The sequence below is a fragment of the Bombus pascuorum genome, chromosome 12 (genome assembly GCF_905332965.1).
Source record: "Bombus pascuorum chromosome 12, iyBomPasc1.1, whole genome shotgun sequence".
Classification (NCBI taxonomy): Eukaryota; Metazoa; Arthropoda; class Insecta; order Hymenoptera; family Apidae; genus Bombus; species Bombus pascuorum.
In genome coordinates, this window is record NC_083499.1 from 5,785,970 (window position 1) to 5,803,360 (window position 17,391).

Genomic DNA, 17,391 nt, shown 5'->3' on the forward strand with positions numbered 1-17,391 from the left:
TGTATCGCAGCGCGTACGTTCGGTTTGTTTTCGGTGTGCAAATATTGATGGCGCCGTTCGAACCACCAACGATAATAAAATAGCGTTATACCAAGCGCGAGCCTTTTATCGGCCGCAATATCTGGCCGACCGTTGATCGCGGCAAGATGCGGCCTAATGGAAATCGCTTTAGCACCGACCAACCGCTTCCATAATCTGGTCAATCGATTCCACGAATTCTCAACCACTTTCTCCTTCTTTTCTTTTTGATTCTACAGCCCGAATATAGTGGGATCGAAAAAGGGCAGAGGTAGTTCTATGTGAAAAAAGAAGTAAAAAGTTGGGTATAATATTGCCTTGGCAACTAAGTGATTGCGGATTTTGTCATTAGGTGGTATTGACAAAATCCGCAATCACTTAGTTGCCAAGCCAACAGGATAGAGCGAGTCAACTCGAGTCAACATTTTGAAGTTCGATCTTGAATTTTGCACAGAATATACTTATCGTGTATTGTGAACGCTATGTCATTATTCTCTGATGTAATATAGTATAAAATAATAAGGGGAAATTCTTGATCGCGAACGAGAAAATCAGGCGATTGATTTTAATGGTGGGATTAACTTTAGGCGAATACAGCAATTTACGCACGCTACTATCGACTAATCTTTGAAAAATTGACAGAGACTGGGAAACTCGTATCTCTAGGAAACTGTGGGAAAACAATTGAGAAATTGTCAAAGTGGCAATCCGATACGAGTTTTCAAAGTAATTTGTCAGAAGATAGATACGAAGAGGATTGGAACGAAAATGGTAGCCTCTGCGGGATCTGTCGCGAGTCTCGTAAAGCTTTTGCGGTGACCGCGGTTAGTCGAAGTGAAATGCCCCGGTGCAAAAGCAACTTCGACCCGCCGTCGCAACACCATTTCACGCTGAAAGTTCGGATGAACAGTCTCTGCTAGTGGTATGAATATCCCTGTTACGTGGGAGCTTCCTCCGTGCGTTTCTTCTGCTACGACGTTAAAAGCTCGTTTACGCGGCCCAAGGATGTGCCTCGAGTTAGGTCAGAGTTAACTAGGAGAGCCATTAGCTTAAAACTATTAGACGATGGTGCGCGAGGGAAAAGAGGAAAGAAGGAGGGAAAGAGAGCTTTGAAAGTCTTTAGAGTGGCGGTATTATGAAAATGGCTGGTCAGTCCGGGATAGCCAAGTGCACGCCATTGTATACAGGCGAGGAAGAAAAAAGAAAGAAGATGGAAAGAGAGCTTCGGCCGAAACAGTCCGCTCGATATGCATTTTAAGCTCGGGACACTCGATTAAGCTAGCGGCTGTCTTTGGTATTTGCATATCAATATGGAACTATGCCAAGAAGGAGATGTTCGCTACGCTTACTGGATTTGGATTATTCGGGAACCGGAGTGCACGGCGAAATGGGTACGAGATAAAGTCCATCTTGATTGCTAATAATCGCGCCTGCACCAAATTTCGGCTTGCTGTTTGCCAACTGTTCGTTTACTACTCTCACGCAAATGAGGTTAAAAACTATTTTTAGGAGTAGCAAATTCAAAAAAATAGAATTTTTGATGCATTCGTGATAGGATATGATCTACAGGGAAAGAGAGAGAGAAAGAGAGCCATTGTTTGATCTTTCTACAGACTCAGAGCTACTACATGAGGAAAAAGAAAAGCAGTTCGAGTATATCCATTGAACCATCGCGTTTTAGACCAATAAACAATAAAATATAGCAATTCGGATAAGCTGATAAGAAGAAAAGGATCGATACCTGCGACATGTGCTGCGGTCTGGTCGCCGTCGAAGTCATGTGTACCACAGAAGCTCTGGGCATTTTAAAACTGTTCTCGCCCTCGTCCGGCACAGTCGTTACCTGCAACATAAAAAAGATACCGATGATACAACCGATACGAAGCTTCCACGATGATATTTCTTACGCAGCATCCTACATCAAAACATCAAGGATGTTCAAAAAAGTTTCCTTCTTCGACTCTGTGTGTCCACTCGAGTCTTCCTCAAACGGACGTACTCTTATCGCGAGAATTTGATTTTCCACTTTCGTCTAACTATAGATCTTACTCGACAGCCAGATTAGTCACGCGTTTCCCTGAATACCATTAGTACAGCTCTAAGTTATCTTCTGGTGTGTTCCAAAGAACGCGTCCACGTATCGTCCGGGTGTACATTGTTTTCGCTATTTGTACACAAATATTGACACGATATTCTATTGTCAAGCGAGATCCGTCGTTCTGAAGTCACTCGTAAATTTCCGTTTAGTTGGCGAGCCTATGCGAATAACCTTAGTAACCGAATGGCATTCGACGAGAAAAACGGTGACTTGAACTTTACGAGCTTCCAGAAACTACAAAGGGGAACGTTGAACGTGTTGCGACTAACGCAACCAGCCCACGATAAGGCTTTCCGTGGCTACCATTGTCTAGGGGAGCCGGACAGATAATTGTCCTCGGGTTCTACGTCCAATTGTATCGCCTACGCGGTGTTCCTGGCCGCGGAAAACGTGCAGAATCTTTTTTACGTCTGGCAGGCCGTCAAGTTGGTCAGCCGAGGACCATGTTACGTCTAAATCCTCTGGCGGTGTCCACTCTTGGCCGCTCGAATGCGGATTGTTGCACGCCTGCTGGCCTGTTTATTTACATCCACCTGACCAGCAAATCGTAGTCGGCACTGGTCTCGTTTCGCGACTACGCGTGTCCACCGGTTGCTGTACGAGTTACGTTCAAATCCGTGACACCGGGGACGCGTGTGTTTTACACGATATTGGACGAGAATGGTAAGACCCCTGCTGCGATTCTTTGGCCTTCTTAGATATCGAATGAACGATGGTAACGGTTGTCCGACCTGTCCGTTCCATTCACGCCTTTCGTGATTTACTGCCAACTGGTTTCGTCGATCGACAAAATTTTGTAGCCGTTGTAAGCCAGTACCCGCATACTCGGCAAGCTACCGTAAAATTGTATACATAATACTTTAGAATTCTAGGCTGTACATACAGCGATTGGTAAAAACGTCGAGACAAACCAGATTTACTTGTAAGCTAACGCGCGTATCTGTAAGACGTACGATTCTTTATCTAGATTTTTGAGAAGTACAATATTCGTCATTCGTTATCGCGAAGCAGCCGTACGAAACAAACGATAAAGATAAATAATGAAAAATATAAAACGGACACAATGCTGAGAAACTTCTTCGTTGCTTATTTACCTTCCTTGTTTATCTAATAACAAAGTGTCTGGAAATGGATGTAACTATTTCTAACCCTTGTTCTCGACGTACGTGAATTTTAAACTCGAAAGTTGTGTTTCATCTAGAAATTCCATAAGAAGAATCATGTCCCTTATCCCTTCCTTATTTTATTATTATTTATTATTTATTTATTTAATAACAAAGTATCTCGAAAGTTGTGTTTCACCTAAAAATTCCATTAAAAAAATCATGTTCCTCATCCCTTGCTTATTTATTTAATAACAAAGTGTCTGGAAATGGATGTAACTATTTCTAACCCTTGTTCTCGACGTACGTGAATTATAAAATCGAAAGTTGTGTTTCATCTAGAAATTCCATAAGAAGAATCATGTCCCTTATCCCTACCTTATTTTATTATTATTTATTATTTATTTATTTAATAACAAAGTATCTCGAAAGTTGTGTCCCACCTAAAAATTCCATAAGAAAAATCATGTTCCTCATCCCTTGCTTATTTATTTAATAACAAAGTGTCTCGAAATGGATTACCATAACTATTTCCAAGCTTTGTTCTCGACGTATGTGAATTTTAAGCTCGAAAGTTGGGTTTCGCCTAAAAAATTCCATAAGAAGAATCATGTTCGTTATCCCTTTCTTATTTTATTATTATTTATTTGTTATTTTATTATTTATTTATTTAATAACAAAGTATCTCGAAAGTTATGTTCTACCTAAAAATTCCATAAGAAAAATCATGTTCCCTATCCCTTCCTTGTTTATTTAATAACAAAGTGTCTCGAAATGGATTACCATAACTATTTCCAAGCTTTGTTCTCGACGTATGTGAATTTTAAGCTCGAAAGTTGTGTTTCACCCAAAAAATTCCATCAGAAAAATAATGTTCCTTATCCCTTCCTTATTTTATTATTATTTAGTTATTATTTTATTATTTATTTACTTTTATTTATTTAATAACAAAGTGTCTCGAAAGTTGTGTTTCACCTAAAAAATTCCATCAGAAAAATAATGTTCCTTATCCCTTCCTTATTATTTAATAACAAAGTGTCTCGAAAGTTACGTTTCACCTAAAAATTCCATAAGAAGGATCATGTTCCTTATCCCTTGCTTATTTATTTAATAACAAAACATCTCGAAATGGATATCATAATTATTTCCAAGCTTTGTTCTCGACATATGTGAATTTTAAGCTCGAAAGTTGGGTTTCACCTAAGAAATTCCATAAGAAAAATCATGTTCCTTATCCCGATTGAAACATAACATCCGATCTGTAACGATACTTTTGTTCGCCACTGCACACGGATACGGTTGCTTCGCCACGTTCGTTTCTATCGATCTTCGTATGATTTATATTAGAATGGTTCGCCAACTCGAGTATCGTTCCCTCCTTTAAGCGCGTGGGCTCTGATAAGGAAATTTAGGAGGCGTGTACTCGCACGCCGACGGGAGTAGTACGTCTGCGATATTCCCTTTCCAGCTATCTCGCGTCTCTCGCGTCGTCGAGAGGAACGCGCCGCGCCGCGCCGCGCCGTCTTTTTATAACCGTTGTTTATTGCGATAGGTTCAAGTTCTTCGACTTCCCCCGAGATACTCGACGAGGTCGGATAATTATAGGCGAACGTTCAAGACGAAGCTAGATACCTCTTATAATTGAGATACCGCTAGAACTACGGATATTCCTTAGTCCTGCGCACAATGGACGGTTTAAATCACTCGCCCGTACTCTCTACCACCCACTCATGCCCGCCTTCCTCCCAAGTTGAACACTTTCCGATGGTCGAACCATTCAGGCCTCCTTCACTCCCGATTCCAAAATCCACGAACGAAAATCCTTACGAAGAAATCACGACGAACGTACTCGAGCCTGAACCCACGAGAATCGTAAACACCTACAGGTGCCGCCTTTTAGATATTCTATTATGAGAGCAAATTGATAGTTGATGGTTTCTAATGTATTCTGACTCGGATGATTTGTGGAATATTCATCTTAACGCGTTGGTTCGCTGTATAACAGGCACAATGCATTGGTTTCGTTCGTCTCGTTGTTCCATTGCCTTTATCAATTTTTTGTAGGAAAAAGCCATTTGTTTGACTAATTTTCTCGTTAGAATGGTAAGAGGAAGTAGATTAGATCATTACGTATATTGTAGTACTATATTATGCACATAGTAATTAGCGAATACTAATTAGACCGTGAATATTTATGCATATTCAGGTTTTTACGAACGCGAGTAAAAGATCAACGCCTAGATAGAAATTTGTTCGTCTACTAAATGCACGTGCAATCAACAAGAATTCGTTCAATCACCGACTAAAATTTCGTTGGGAAAAATGAAGTTATCCAGATAAGTGGGATTCCCCTGTGTAACAAAATTTCCTGCGTTGCATTAAAATTCATGAAAATTGGCGGGCTAACGCTGTTACTTGATTATTCCCTCGCGAGTAATCTCTCTTTCCATTTTTCCCCTCTCTTTTTCCGCACTCCTGCTTGATGCTCGCATATTGTCCCGCTATCTGTAGTCCGATTCGACGACACTTTGTTCCCGGTTGCCAGTCCGACTAGCGGAGACGAGCAACCCGATTTTCAATAACCGACAAGATAGCGGATAAGCTCGTCGGCTACCCTCACTTGCGATTTCTCACGTTTTCTGCCGCGCTCTCCCGAGGGATTTATCCCTCGAACGTTCGCCTCCAGGTTTGTGGAGCACCGTGGCTCCGAATCGCGGCCGAAATCAATATCTTCGAAACGCCTGGCAAGTTCCGAGCGATCCTGTTGAAAACGATTTCGCTGTCTAATCGAACGCGCCTCGCTCCCTCGCCACCGAGGGTTTCTTGCACAAGGAATGTTAAATGAAAAGCTTCGTGATTTCGTTGACCAGCTGCGAATTTTTATTCGCCACGATGAAATAAATTATGTGTTTTGTGACAAAGGCACGAGGTATGCTGTGAATTTTTCCCGATACAAACGCGAGCTTTTGCTCTTCTCTGGATTTTTGTACAAAGCCGAAGGTACATGGGCATGAAAGGAAGAAGAAGCGATTTCTTGATATTCTGATTTTAATGTTACTTTATGATTAAATAACAGCATTTTAATACGACATAATCGAATACAACCCTTAGCTCCGAAAGTGGGTCTCTTAGATACAGTTGATAAATTATTTACACGATGCTTTAACATGACGAATAATAGTTTGATCGTGCCGAGTGTCATGGATTTATCATTCAATCATTGCTAAAAAAAAGATATATATCTAACGTCGTAAATCTCGGGGTAATTCAGGTGATCGATTCTGAAGTTTGGAAATCGAGTTTATTATGAAAATACAGAAATAAAATACAAGAGTAAACAATTAATACCAATCTATAACAGTAAACAATAAACAACAAGATCTGTGCAGTGTCTACCTGAAAATCGAGAATCGATCTTCAACCTCCTGAGCTACCGACCTTTCTCCGTCAATCTTCAATGTTTTACATAATTATTCTTTTTTTCTGTGATCTGGTCTATCTCTGATGTTGCTCTCTGTCCGTCAAACAAAAGAAAGTCGCACTAAACAGAGAGAATCCCTATCACACTATAACTGTAGGGAGTTTACATGTATGTGTTGGGTTGTCGCAAAAATTTCTCTCGTTTTCCAAAAAAAATAAAATACTGAGTTGGCAACTAAGTGATTGCGGATTTTGTTATTAGGTGTTAATGATAAAATGCGCAATCACTTAGTTGCCAACTCAGTGTTTTGTTTTCTTTGGAAAGCGAGAGAAATTTTCGCGACAGCCTGATGTGTATATGTAAACTCCCTAGAGTTCAAGTGTTCAAGCGGATTTTGTTATTAGGTGTTGATGATAAAATCCGCAGTCACTTAGTTGTCAACCTAATAATATAGAACAAGAAATGTTGCGCATCTATTATTTCCTTATGAAACGACCGAAACTTCTGGGACAATACACACATATATATAATCTGTATTATTAGGTATATGAAAGGACTTGTATGTTTGGGATGGGAATGAGAATGGGTGTGGATGTTTGGAGGTGATGGATGCTCCAAGAGTTGCATGGGGATGAGTGGGAGTCAGAAATACATAGCTAAGCCAAGTTCTTTTTTCGGACTGCGAGGACGAAAAATAAATACATATATATTTCCAAAAGGATTACATATATCTCCGAACCAAATGGATTGTTCCTTTCTCTAACCATGTTATATTATGGCACACCCTTCTAATTGCTAACCAACATGAAAATAAAACAATCAACGAAACTCTACTCGTATTTTTCTTGCGTAATCTTCGTAGACGTACGACAGCGTCGAACGTGGATACAGAAAGTCGTTACCTATCGGGAGATAAAGGATGAGAACGTAACGCGTGTAACGTGATAAAAAATGCATCGAGGAGGGGAAAGTTTACGTAACGTTAAACGTATCGGGGAAGATTGCGGAAAATGTAAAGGGCAGGGTTGGAATTTATATCCGCGGAGGGAGCAGGGGGAGTAATCTGAATAGATGAATCTGAATTCGAGGGAGTATTCCAGGGCACGGCGCGCGTGCATACAGAGCACCGAGTTGGATAATATTTTCCCTAGACGTTAGCCCCGAATAAAGGCGAAGCATGTGCCTGGAAGGATCGTCGACGCCATGATAGTGCACGCTTAATAATAATTTCATGCCGAGATTTAATAAGAGATGCCTTGGAGAACGACTGCCGCGAGCCAACCAGGGGTTGGGCCTCCTGTTGTCTTCGAATCGTTGCATCGGCCCATATACAAGGAGAAACACAACCTAATTACCGATATTTCTGATAAACATAAACGCTTTCGTGCTCTACAGGCTCAAGGGGTTAAGTATCTGCTAAGAAATCGTAACGTTTTCCCTGGAGAAGTAAATTGCTATCCATAATTATGTCTCTAGAATTTATTCGTTTAAATAAAATTTGATAAAAATGTAGCTCCTAGAAAGCATCAAATATATGGTCAAAACAATTGGAACGTAATTGAACGTATTTTTCCAATGATTGATTAACTTCATTATTTCAGATGATGAAAAGTGTCGGTTGTAGAATTCAAGAGCTTTCGTGCAATAACAAATTGTCTATCAACGTTCGTGACGCTTCTTCCAAATTTCAACTCAATTATAAAAATCATACGAATATCCTATTATTCGTAACGATCGTTAACGATGTCTCCGTTTGTTTCATTATAAATTTCTTTGAAATTCATTACACGTGACTTATAAAGGTGTATGCCAATATTCGTTCTCATTTCCTTTCTCCACTTACTTTCATAGATTCTGTGTGAATTGCTGTATGGGTAAATTATAAACGTCATTAAACCTGTGATCGAAACGATTCACCAATACCGATGGGATGAAACGCATCAAATTATCGAGCATAATAACGATACTTCATGCGAGTTAGGAAATCGAACAACCAATTTGTACGTACTGATGTTCGTTGCATTGCTCAACTACGTTGCCCTCACGGTAGTTCTGCCAGCTTTACGCGGATTTTTTCTTCTTTGACATAGATTTTGCCTTATTGAATACACCGGCACTACTTCAAACACTCATTTATAATCGTCAATGTAACCCTCGCGATGTATTAGCATCTAACGCCACTTTTGACTGCGTTAAAATATCTCGACAATAAAGTGTCACTCGTTAACTCGATAATTCCCTGCTGGCTTTCTCATTTTCGATTTCGACACGGCGCGAAAATCCACGCACCAATTATCCATCCATCTATCTATCTCTATTGCTCTGTACGTCTATCGTTGCTACGAACGAGTTGCTCAATAACGAGCGTTAACGCGAATGCATCGAGCAATCGACAACGATTCGAGGCGCCATTAATTATATCGAGTCTCGACCAACGAAATAATCCGTTCTCTGGATCGTAGGCGGTGTCCGGTACCAGTCGCCGTGTAATTTCTTATAATTGTAGCGTGTAAATTGGTTTGTCGCCATGAATCAGAGCTCAATAAGGACAGAAGCGTTCGATTAATACACCAAGACTGTCAGGAGGCAAAATAACTGACTCGCTGTCTCTTGTACATATTTCTCAGTTTCGTTACCCAGGTACTCTATTTAATGTTTCATTTTCGAACACTTCCGTCAGTTTGTCATTTATATCCACCCCTTTGGGACGGCTTATAAAGCCTCATAAAACTATTACAGAGCCATTTAGATTTTGAGATAAATTTTGAAAAATGATACTTGCAAATTTCCTCTGTTTTCCAGTTTTGGAGTTGGTTAATATAATAGCTCATAGAATAACAATTTGTCTATCGACGTTCGTAAAGCTTCTTGCAAATTTCAACTCAATTATAAAAATCACACGAAAATTCTACGATCGCTAACGACGTCTCAATTTTTCCATTATAAATTTCCTTGAAATTCATTACACGTGACTTGTATACGTGTATGCCAATATTCCACAACTTTCATAGATTCTGTGTGAAACTAGCACTGAAAAGTTCTACCTTTCGTTTTTAATAAAACAATAAAACTTAGTGTGGATTGTGAATGTCAAAGTGGCTGGATCTTCTAATAGAATCTCGTATATTCTCCTCGTTATATAAAGTTGCATATATAGTTGAATGCTTTATCTATCGCTGGATAATTCATCAATCACTTTTTCCAATTTTCATGCGAGTAGAAAACTTTCGATCCGACTTGATCGATGGACTAACACTTTTGAACAAGCGTGTACACGATGCAAGAAAGACGTTTCGCAGACAGAAACATAGTCGTGCAATTCTGGCGTTGATTCCATGACGAATTTCTCTCTGATCGCGACCACTTGGCGTAAATGAATCGCGAGTCCATTCCATGTGTTCACATGGAAGAATCGATCGTTAGGTTTGCCGAAGCCACCCATCCCTAGGCTAGTCGTATGCAAAACGCGAGTTCTGCATGCGAAGCGCTGGCCGCTTTACGGAAGCGGTCGTTCTCTTGTTAGTTAAAGTACCAGGCTTGAATATTCGATCGATCTGTGAAGCAGGAAGCGCGATGCTGGGTGTCAGGCCACTTCTGAAACGCCGTTGAAAAACACGGACACTGTTTTTTCACCGTTTGCGCCGTGACTCGTTCTCATTCACTTTGCCTTCGCACCTGTTCTCTAAGCTCGCACGTTCGCGCCTTGTTCGTTCGTGCTTGTCAGTCGCTCAATCAGGTCGGAAAAACCACGCGTAGCCACGGTTCGCGGTTTGCTGCATACGTGAGTGATTTTGAATTAGTGTCTTTGATAACGTTTGCTTTGCCTCGCTTATATTCTTTCAAGTCTGCGTGCACGCGAGACAGCCTTTCGTTTCTCCAAAGCTCCATTCTCATCGCTCACTGTCCGGCTCCTAAGAGCACGTCGTCGGTTCACGTTCAGGAGAACCTACTACGTCTCTCTCTTGTCAGCCACTGCCGTGTGCACGCGTGCATTCTCTTGTCTCTGACTTTCCATATAAAACAGCTAAAGTTAGCCGGTCTTCTTTCTTCCCCGAACAAACTTCGTTCTTGCTTCTCCGTAAAGAAGAGGCGCGATAATACGAAAAATTGTTTTTTTTTTTTTTTTGGTTATTTTACAATTTGTCCTTGCGGACATTTGGTAAAGTGTTATATCTTGTTGGTGAAGAAAAAAAAAATATAAATAAAAAATAATATAGCATGTGGGCGGCTACCCCCAGCGGGGTACCAGCTTAGTTTTTTTTTTTTAAGTTATATCTTTTATGAGGAAAAATTGGTGTATTTATTTATTTATATATATTTATTTTGCTGGACCACAATTTTCTAATTTCTAGTTCCCATTTTTCTACGTTATACGTGTGTCTTGCATTGCAACGTGGAGTCGAGTGATGGCTCGACGAAGAGACGGAACACGGGACGGAGAACGGATTTCATTAACGAGAGCGGCCTTTGCGTCTTCCACGAAAACGCGAGTCAAGGGAACGCCGGATCGTTCGCCGAAGCTCTTTATGAAATTACTGCCGCGTTTCGAAAAAGAGAAAGAGAGTCCTCCCGACCAAGGACGCTCGTTTAATTTCTTTCCAACGAACGCTGCCCAGCCACCGAATTTTTCTACGTTCCACCGATCGTGTTGCACATCCTGGCAACCCTTATTCGGACGATGCGAGGGCAGACTAAAGGGTAGAAGACGGAAAAAATTGAGAAAATTAATATTCACGGTCGAACTGGCACGAAACGTATCGAAGTGGCCAAGTTACCGCCACGTTAATTAAATACCGCGCATATTATCAGCCGTTGCGGTGCTATAATTCTTCGCGACAAGATAATATCGCGTTTACTTAATCGTAGCTCGCCTTTAAACTCGTACCAATTAATTACCTGCGCGGCCTCTCTCTCTCTCTTTCCTTTTCGGTTGTACGTTCGATTAAACCCGGCCGTGATCGCCGCTGATTTATTCGAAAGTTTCGTCCGTGCTCGCGCGCCAGTTTCCACTCCTACCTTCCCCTTTCACGGTTACTAACGATCGTTCTTTCCTCGACGAAGAGGAAACAACGTCGTACATTTCCTCCGCAACGTTGAAATTCGCCCCCGTGGCCAATCGATCGAGCCGAAACCTCCGCAGGTCGCTACCTCGCGATCGTTTCTCAAGTTTTTCTCGTGGAATCTGCACCGGTGCCGTTCTTCGTCTCGCAACTCGGGTAAAAAGAGACGCCGATATCAGGCCGTGGTTTTGCAACTGTGAAACGAAGTGTAGAAAATTTCGGCCGATTCGTTACTCGTAACTAAGAGGTTTTTATAAAACAGACATTGTCTCTCTTATAAATTTAATGGAATTTCGATGTTCTTGTTTGACGCTGGAATCACCGAACCTGTATGCTATGATAAATATACCACGGTTAGGCGATCACAATGAAAATGCTGCGACGATGATAATCACGCTTCGATGAAAACATTAATTTCACCGAAAGCAGCTGTATGTTTCAACTAAATGCAACAAAATACCTAAAAGGGTAGTTTCAGTATCAGCTGTGAAGCTACGCAATTTTATACACAATCTTCTCTACATCGTAGTAATTTCTTCGCATGAGAAATTAAATAACAAAAAGCTGCGATATTTTAGAAAGAAATAATAGCTAAAGTGAACTGAAACAAAACCGAGCAGAGGATACGGTGTACTCCACTGTGGTTGAAAGAAACTATAAAATGCATCCTTATTTTAACCGTTCCACTTTTCGTCCATGGAAAAAAAAGGAAAAAGGAAATAACGCGAAAGTAAAGAACGGCCAGGATGAATTTTCCCGCGATAAATCGTCAAGACGAATTTTCCCCGGAATATCTCTCTGGTCGTGTTTCGAGTTGCAACGCGATCACGATCGAACTACTGGACGAGAAAGGGAAAAAGGAAATGGTCAATAGAGAGGAACGATGTGCGCGAAGGAAGACGTATCAATTCGAACCGGGAGAAAATGCACCCCCGTGCAGTCAGCTCGCAGTAATGAAATGCAGCTTACACCCCGTATTTTATGTTTTATTAGGCTTCTCCCTCCCCCGTTTCGCTGCTTTTGCCCGAGCATTCGGGTCAAGTGGCTATGAATATCTGTATCCAACTGTGGCCGTCTAAAGCAACCAACCAATTTGTCTGTCATATTTCACCGCCTTCCAGCCATCCTATTTTTTTCCTTATGGTCCTTTTTTTTACCTCCTCCGAAGGGTCCTTTTATCGTGTTCTTTCGCGAGACGTCCGTCGCCGTAGTCGTCGTCGTCGTCGTCGTCGCGGCAAGTGGGAAAACAAGCAGCGGACAGAGAATAAGCTATTTCCGGTCGTATAAGCAAATTTCACTGAAAAACAGTGCATTAAACGGCGGAGATAAAAATTGTTCCACTTTGAGGATAAACTTTTCGTCGGAGGCAAAAACTAAGATAAACAATTAATCGATCGTTTTTTAATTCCACTGCTCTTTAAATGAAATTATTCTTGTATATTATTTATCTCTGCGTTTCTAGTATTATTTATCATCGATTTCTTCGTTTCGTAATCTTTGCACACGCCAGAGAATTAACAAATAGTTTTATATAACAATTAAGTACTTATAACAAAAATTAACTACAGAATATTGAATTGGCAACTGAGTGGTTGCGGAATTTGTCATTACCACCTAATGACAAAAGCCGCAATCACATAGTTGCCACCTCAATAGTTCTGCTTAATCAAAAATTCCTACGATCATAGAATTAAAAGATAGTAAAAATTGAATGGAAGATAAAAGTTTCGTTTCAATTGTATGAAACTCGTTCGGAAATTTGCGCGCGATGGTATCGTTGCTAGAATGGCTCATCCATCGCAGCCAGAGCTTAATTGGCCGCGATAAACTTTTATTCGCCACTCGAACACGTCTTCGAGGAACAATTAGCTCCCACCACCTCCGTGCACCGATTTTGCTCCAACTTCCGCCCTCGGCCGAGAAAGGCAATCGAGAGAGGTGGACGAAGAGTGGAATGGAAAGAGAAGAAACGTTTCAAAGTTAAAAGGAGGATATATCTCGGTCTACGGGGTGGTAATAAATTCTCGTAGAATTATGAATCCACGCACTAAGGATGATTCGATATAGCGAGAGGTACATGTACCCGGTAATCCCTGAGTGGCGCGATGCATTTCGACTGGAACTCGAAGGGTAATGACCAGAACTCGATCGAAGTCACGATCCAGGGTTACGAGCCTTACCTTAGGCTCTTTCAGTCTGCATCTTACGGCCTCTGTTGTTGTAGCGCCCCTTCGTATTTTTCCTCGACGTTTAAGAACCCATACGACATTCAAAAGAAGCGAGCTGCGCTTAAAAAAGAAAACAAAAACGGTCCCGTCTCTGTTTGATCTCCTAATCACTTTAACTTCTTTCCATATTTTCTGAACTATTCTTTTTATTATTTTTTTCGTATATTCAAACACTTGTTGGTTGAAAAATTATTACGAAATTATTGGACGAGTCGTTGACAAATATTATCGGAAGAATCAATGACTAATTTGTAATATTGGAGTATAGGGAAATTATGTACTCGATATTGCAATAAAAATCTCATGCGATTTGTAGCATTCGTATTCTTATCTGCTTTATGCGTGTCAGATTTTTAACATTTTGACTATTGTTACTACTTCGATTAATTTTAGAAGATTTCAACGTTTCGAACGATACGAGATCGCAAAAATTCCCCAATAATAAGATCTTAACACTAGAACTGCCACGCCAGTCAAATTCACTGGTTTTACAATTTTATTTTAAAATTCCTACTTCATGTTACATTCTTTTCTCCACAATGATGTAATGACTTTCGCAACGATAACTAAAAGAATAATATAATGAATTTTATTTTGTATTTATGTATTCGAACAGAAAATAATTTTGTATCAGGGCTACTTATACCAATATCAGTCAAAACGTAAAAGGTTTTGCACTCTGTTTATCGAACTTCAATTAACCAATTTTCTCATTTTCTACAACTTCCCACACGTTTTTAAAATTTTTACTGTGTTTCATTTGATACGACGATATTCGGATCGATCGCTAGATCGCTAGATGCTAACACTACAACTACCACACCAGTTAAATTGACTGCCTTTACAATTTTATTTTAAAATTCCTACTTAATGAATTCCTAATATAATGAATTTTATTTTGTATTTATGTATTCGAACTGAAAATAATTTTGTATCGAGGCTACTTATACCAATACCGGTCAAAATGTAAAAGGGTTTTGCAATCTGTTTATCGAACCCCAATTAATCAGTTTCCTCGTTTTGTACAACTTCTCACACGTTTTTAAAATTTTCACTGCATATCATTCAATATGACGATATCCGGATCGATCGCTAGATCGCTAGATGCTAACACTACAACTACCACACCAGTTAAATTGACTGGTTTTACAATTTTATTTTAAAATTCCTACTTAGTGAATTCCTAATATAATGAATTTTATTTTGTTTTTTATGTATTCGAACTGAAAATAATTTTGTATCGAGGCTACTTATACCAATACCAGTCAAAATGTAAAAGGGTTTTGCAATCTGTTTATCAAACCCCAATTAACCAGTTTCCTCGTTTTGTACAACTTCCCACAGGTTTTTAAAATTTTCACTGCGTATCATTAGATACGACGATATCGGTTATCAGGAAAATTCCCGATCGATCTCTAGATCGTTAGATGCTAACCTTAGAAATACCACAGCAGTCAAAATGACTGATTCTACAATTTTATAAATGTATCAATCCTCGTTTAAGGATCATGGTCCCAGATGGATTGATAACACCAAAAATAATTAATTATTTAAAATAATTAAATAATAATCAATAATGTCAAACAACATGGAATTCTTCCTGTAAGAAAATAATAAATCAATAAATATACAAATATTCTATTATTACTTTATTTTTTAAAGACCAGTCATTTTCACTGGTCTCGGTAGAAATAGCTTCGTGTTAACTATCGGTAATTCTCGTTGTACATTTATATCTTTATTGATATAATTTTTTATCCATATTCAATACTTCTCGATATATAAATGCAAAATTCTACTCGACTAATAATCTTCGTGACAATGTGGGTTAATCGTCAGGTTTCGGACGGGACTAAACCGTCGTAATTCTCGTACACAGGGTTGTAGGTGTCGTTTAAGAACAGTTTTAGTCACGGTCGTTTATCAAGCGTCCGAACATTTGCTAGGGTAATCGATCCAAGAAGAGAAACGACCGCTAAAATGTTGGTCATTTCGCGCGACCGCGCAATTTAACGGCCGCAGCCAATTTCTGCCTTGGATTATTCTCGACACACCTTTTGCGTGTGCGACAAGCTCCAGAATACAATCTTACTGTTTGGTGCACCTCTCTCGCCTCAGACGTGATACAATCGCCGGTTCGCATAATCCCTCGATCTCGCTGCCATACGGTTAATTTCAACCTTTGGCCTTGAACAGTCGCGACCAGACGATCGTCTATGAATAATACAAGCTACGTGTCCAGTATTCCTATGCTTCAAACCGGGTACGGGGTATAAATCATCTTCTGTAACTCTACCCTTTTCATCGCTTCTATTTCGGTATATTTCGGTGTACTCTTAGGCAAACACCATCAAGTCTCATGGACCATTCATCGATTTATACGAAAATATACTGCGAGAAAGTCTTTGCCGAACAAGTTTCATTTTTTAATTTAATTTTAATGAACTGCTAATATTTTTTCCAACTATCGTCGATATCCTCGCTCACCCGAGATTTTCTCAGCCTCCGAATTTCAACGTATTCACCTCAGTTACTCGTATATTTGTATTAAATTGTTCGAGAAATTAATGATGCAATTTAAGAGAAATTTAGCGCTTTATCAAATACACAGTACATTTTCATAATAAGAAAATATTCCGCAAAATCTGTAACATCGTGTCGTTGGCAAATTCCCTTCTCGTGAAGTATGTACAAGGTGTGAATAAACACGCGAGATACGCGATGAAAGAATCGATTCCATATGGACACCGTAGCAAAGAGAAAAGCCGATACGTAAAAGTATCGATGGAGACTTACTTTCAAAGTTACAAATATTTTCGCTAGAAATTACTCTGACTAAAAAGTACATAGGCTTTGTACGCTGCTAGAAAGATCGTTTATCTAGTGACGATATAGAACTTGGTTGCACTTGGTCCGCGTGGTCACCGGCAGCCAGCCTTTTGTTCCTCTACCAAAAAGAAGCTGCGCTGCAGAAATCCGAGACAAGAATAGCTTACGTTGCGGGTGCCACGTGCCGTGTTACTCTTCTACTAGTCGTCTGTAGACAGCTGAAACTTGTACTCGCGCTGTTACCGTCGCGCGCCACTACGATTTCGCGCTCTATTATTACGAGTTTCGCGAGACTGCCTCACGAGTGTCTAACAGCCTCTTCCTCTTCTTCTTTTTCATTCTCGATCGTGTTTGACTCTTTGATTATCGCGTATCGTATTTCCATAATTTCCCGCCATCAATTTCACCCGCCTGGAACGTTTGGATCGTTGCAAGACTAGCGAGGACGCAGCTTAGGCTGCAATTAAACGGCGAGATGGTATCGTTACTACGATATCGACTAAGTATAATCTTCTGCTACGAATAGACATAATGGTATGTTCACACTGGTGCGGGTAATCCGCTAACAGATCGTGGTCGTTGGCAGTGTGGACACTTGGACACTTTCGTGAGCAATGAGCAGCGAACACTGGCC

At 40.2% G+C, this 17,391-nt stretch overlaps 2 protein-coding genes across 7 annotated transcripts in view; one reads left to right on the forward strand and one right to left on the reverse strand.

Moving 5' to 3' along the window:
• The window catches only part of LOC132912830 (mediator of RNA polymerase II transcription subunit 20), a 143,862-nt gene that overhangs the window by 16,717 nt on the left and 109,754 nt on the right, over nt 1–17,391 (forward strand). The gene's annotated exons all lie outside the window — the stretch shown is intronic.
• Nucleotides 1–17,391, reverse strand: part of LOC132912798 (facilitated trehalose transporter Tret1-2 homolog) — a 121,654-nt gene that overhangs the window by 11,409 nt on the left and 92,854 nt on the right. For 5 of the 6 annotated variants that reach the window (XM_060970551.1, XM_060970553.1, XM_060970550.1 and 2 more), the window contains one exon: nt 1,760–1,861. In XM_060970551.1, the coding sequence (XP_060826534.1) occupies nt 1,760–1,861 (102 nt within the window). Of the gene's footprint in view, nt 1–1,759; nt 1,862–1,925; nt 2,464–17,391 lie in introns of those variants that run through there. The other variant, XM_060970555.1, reaches the window with a different exon arrangement.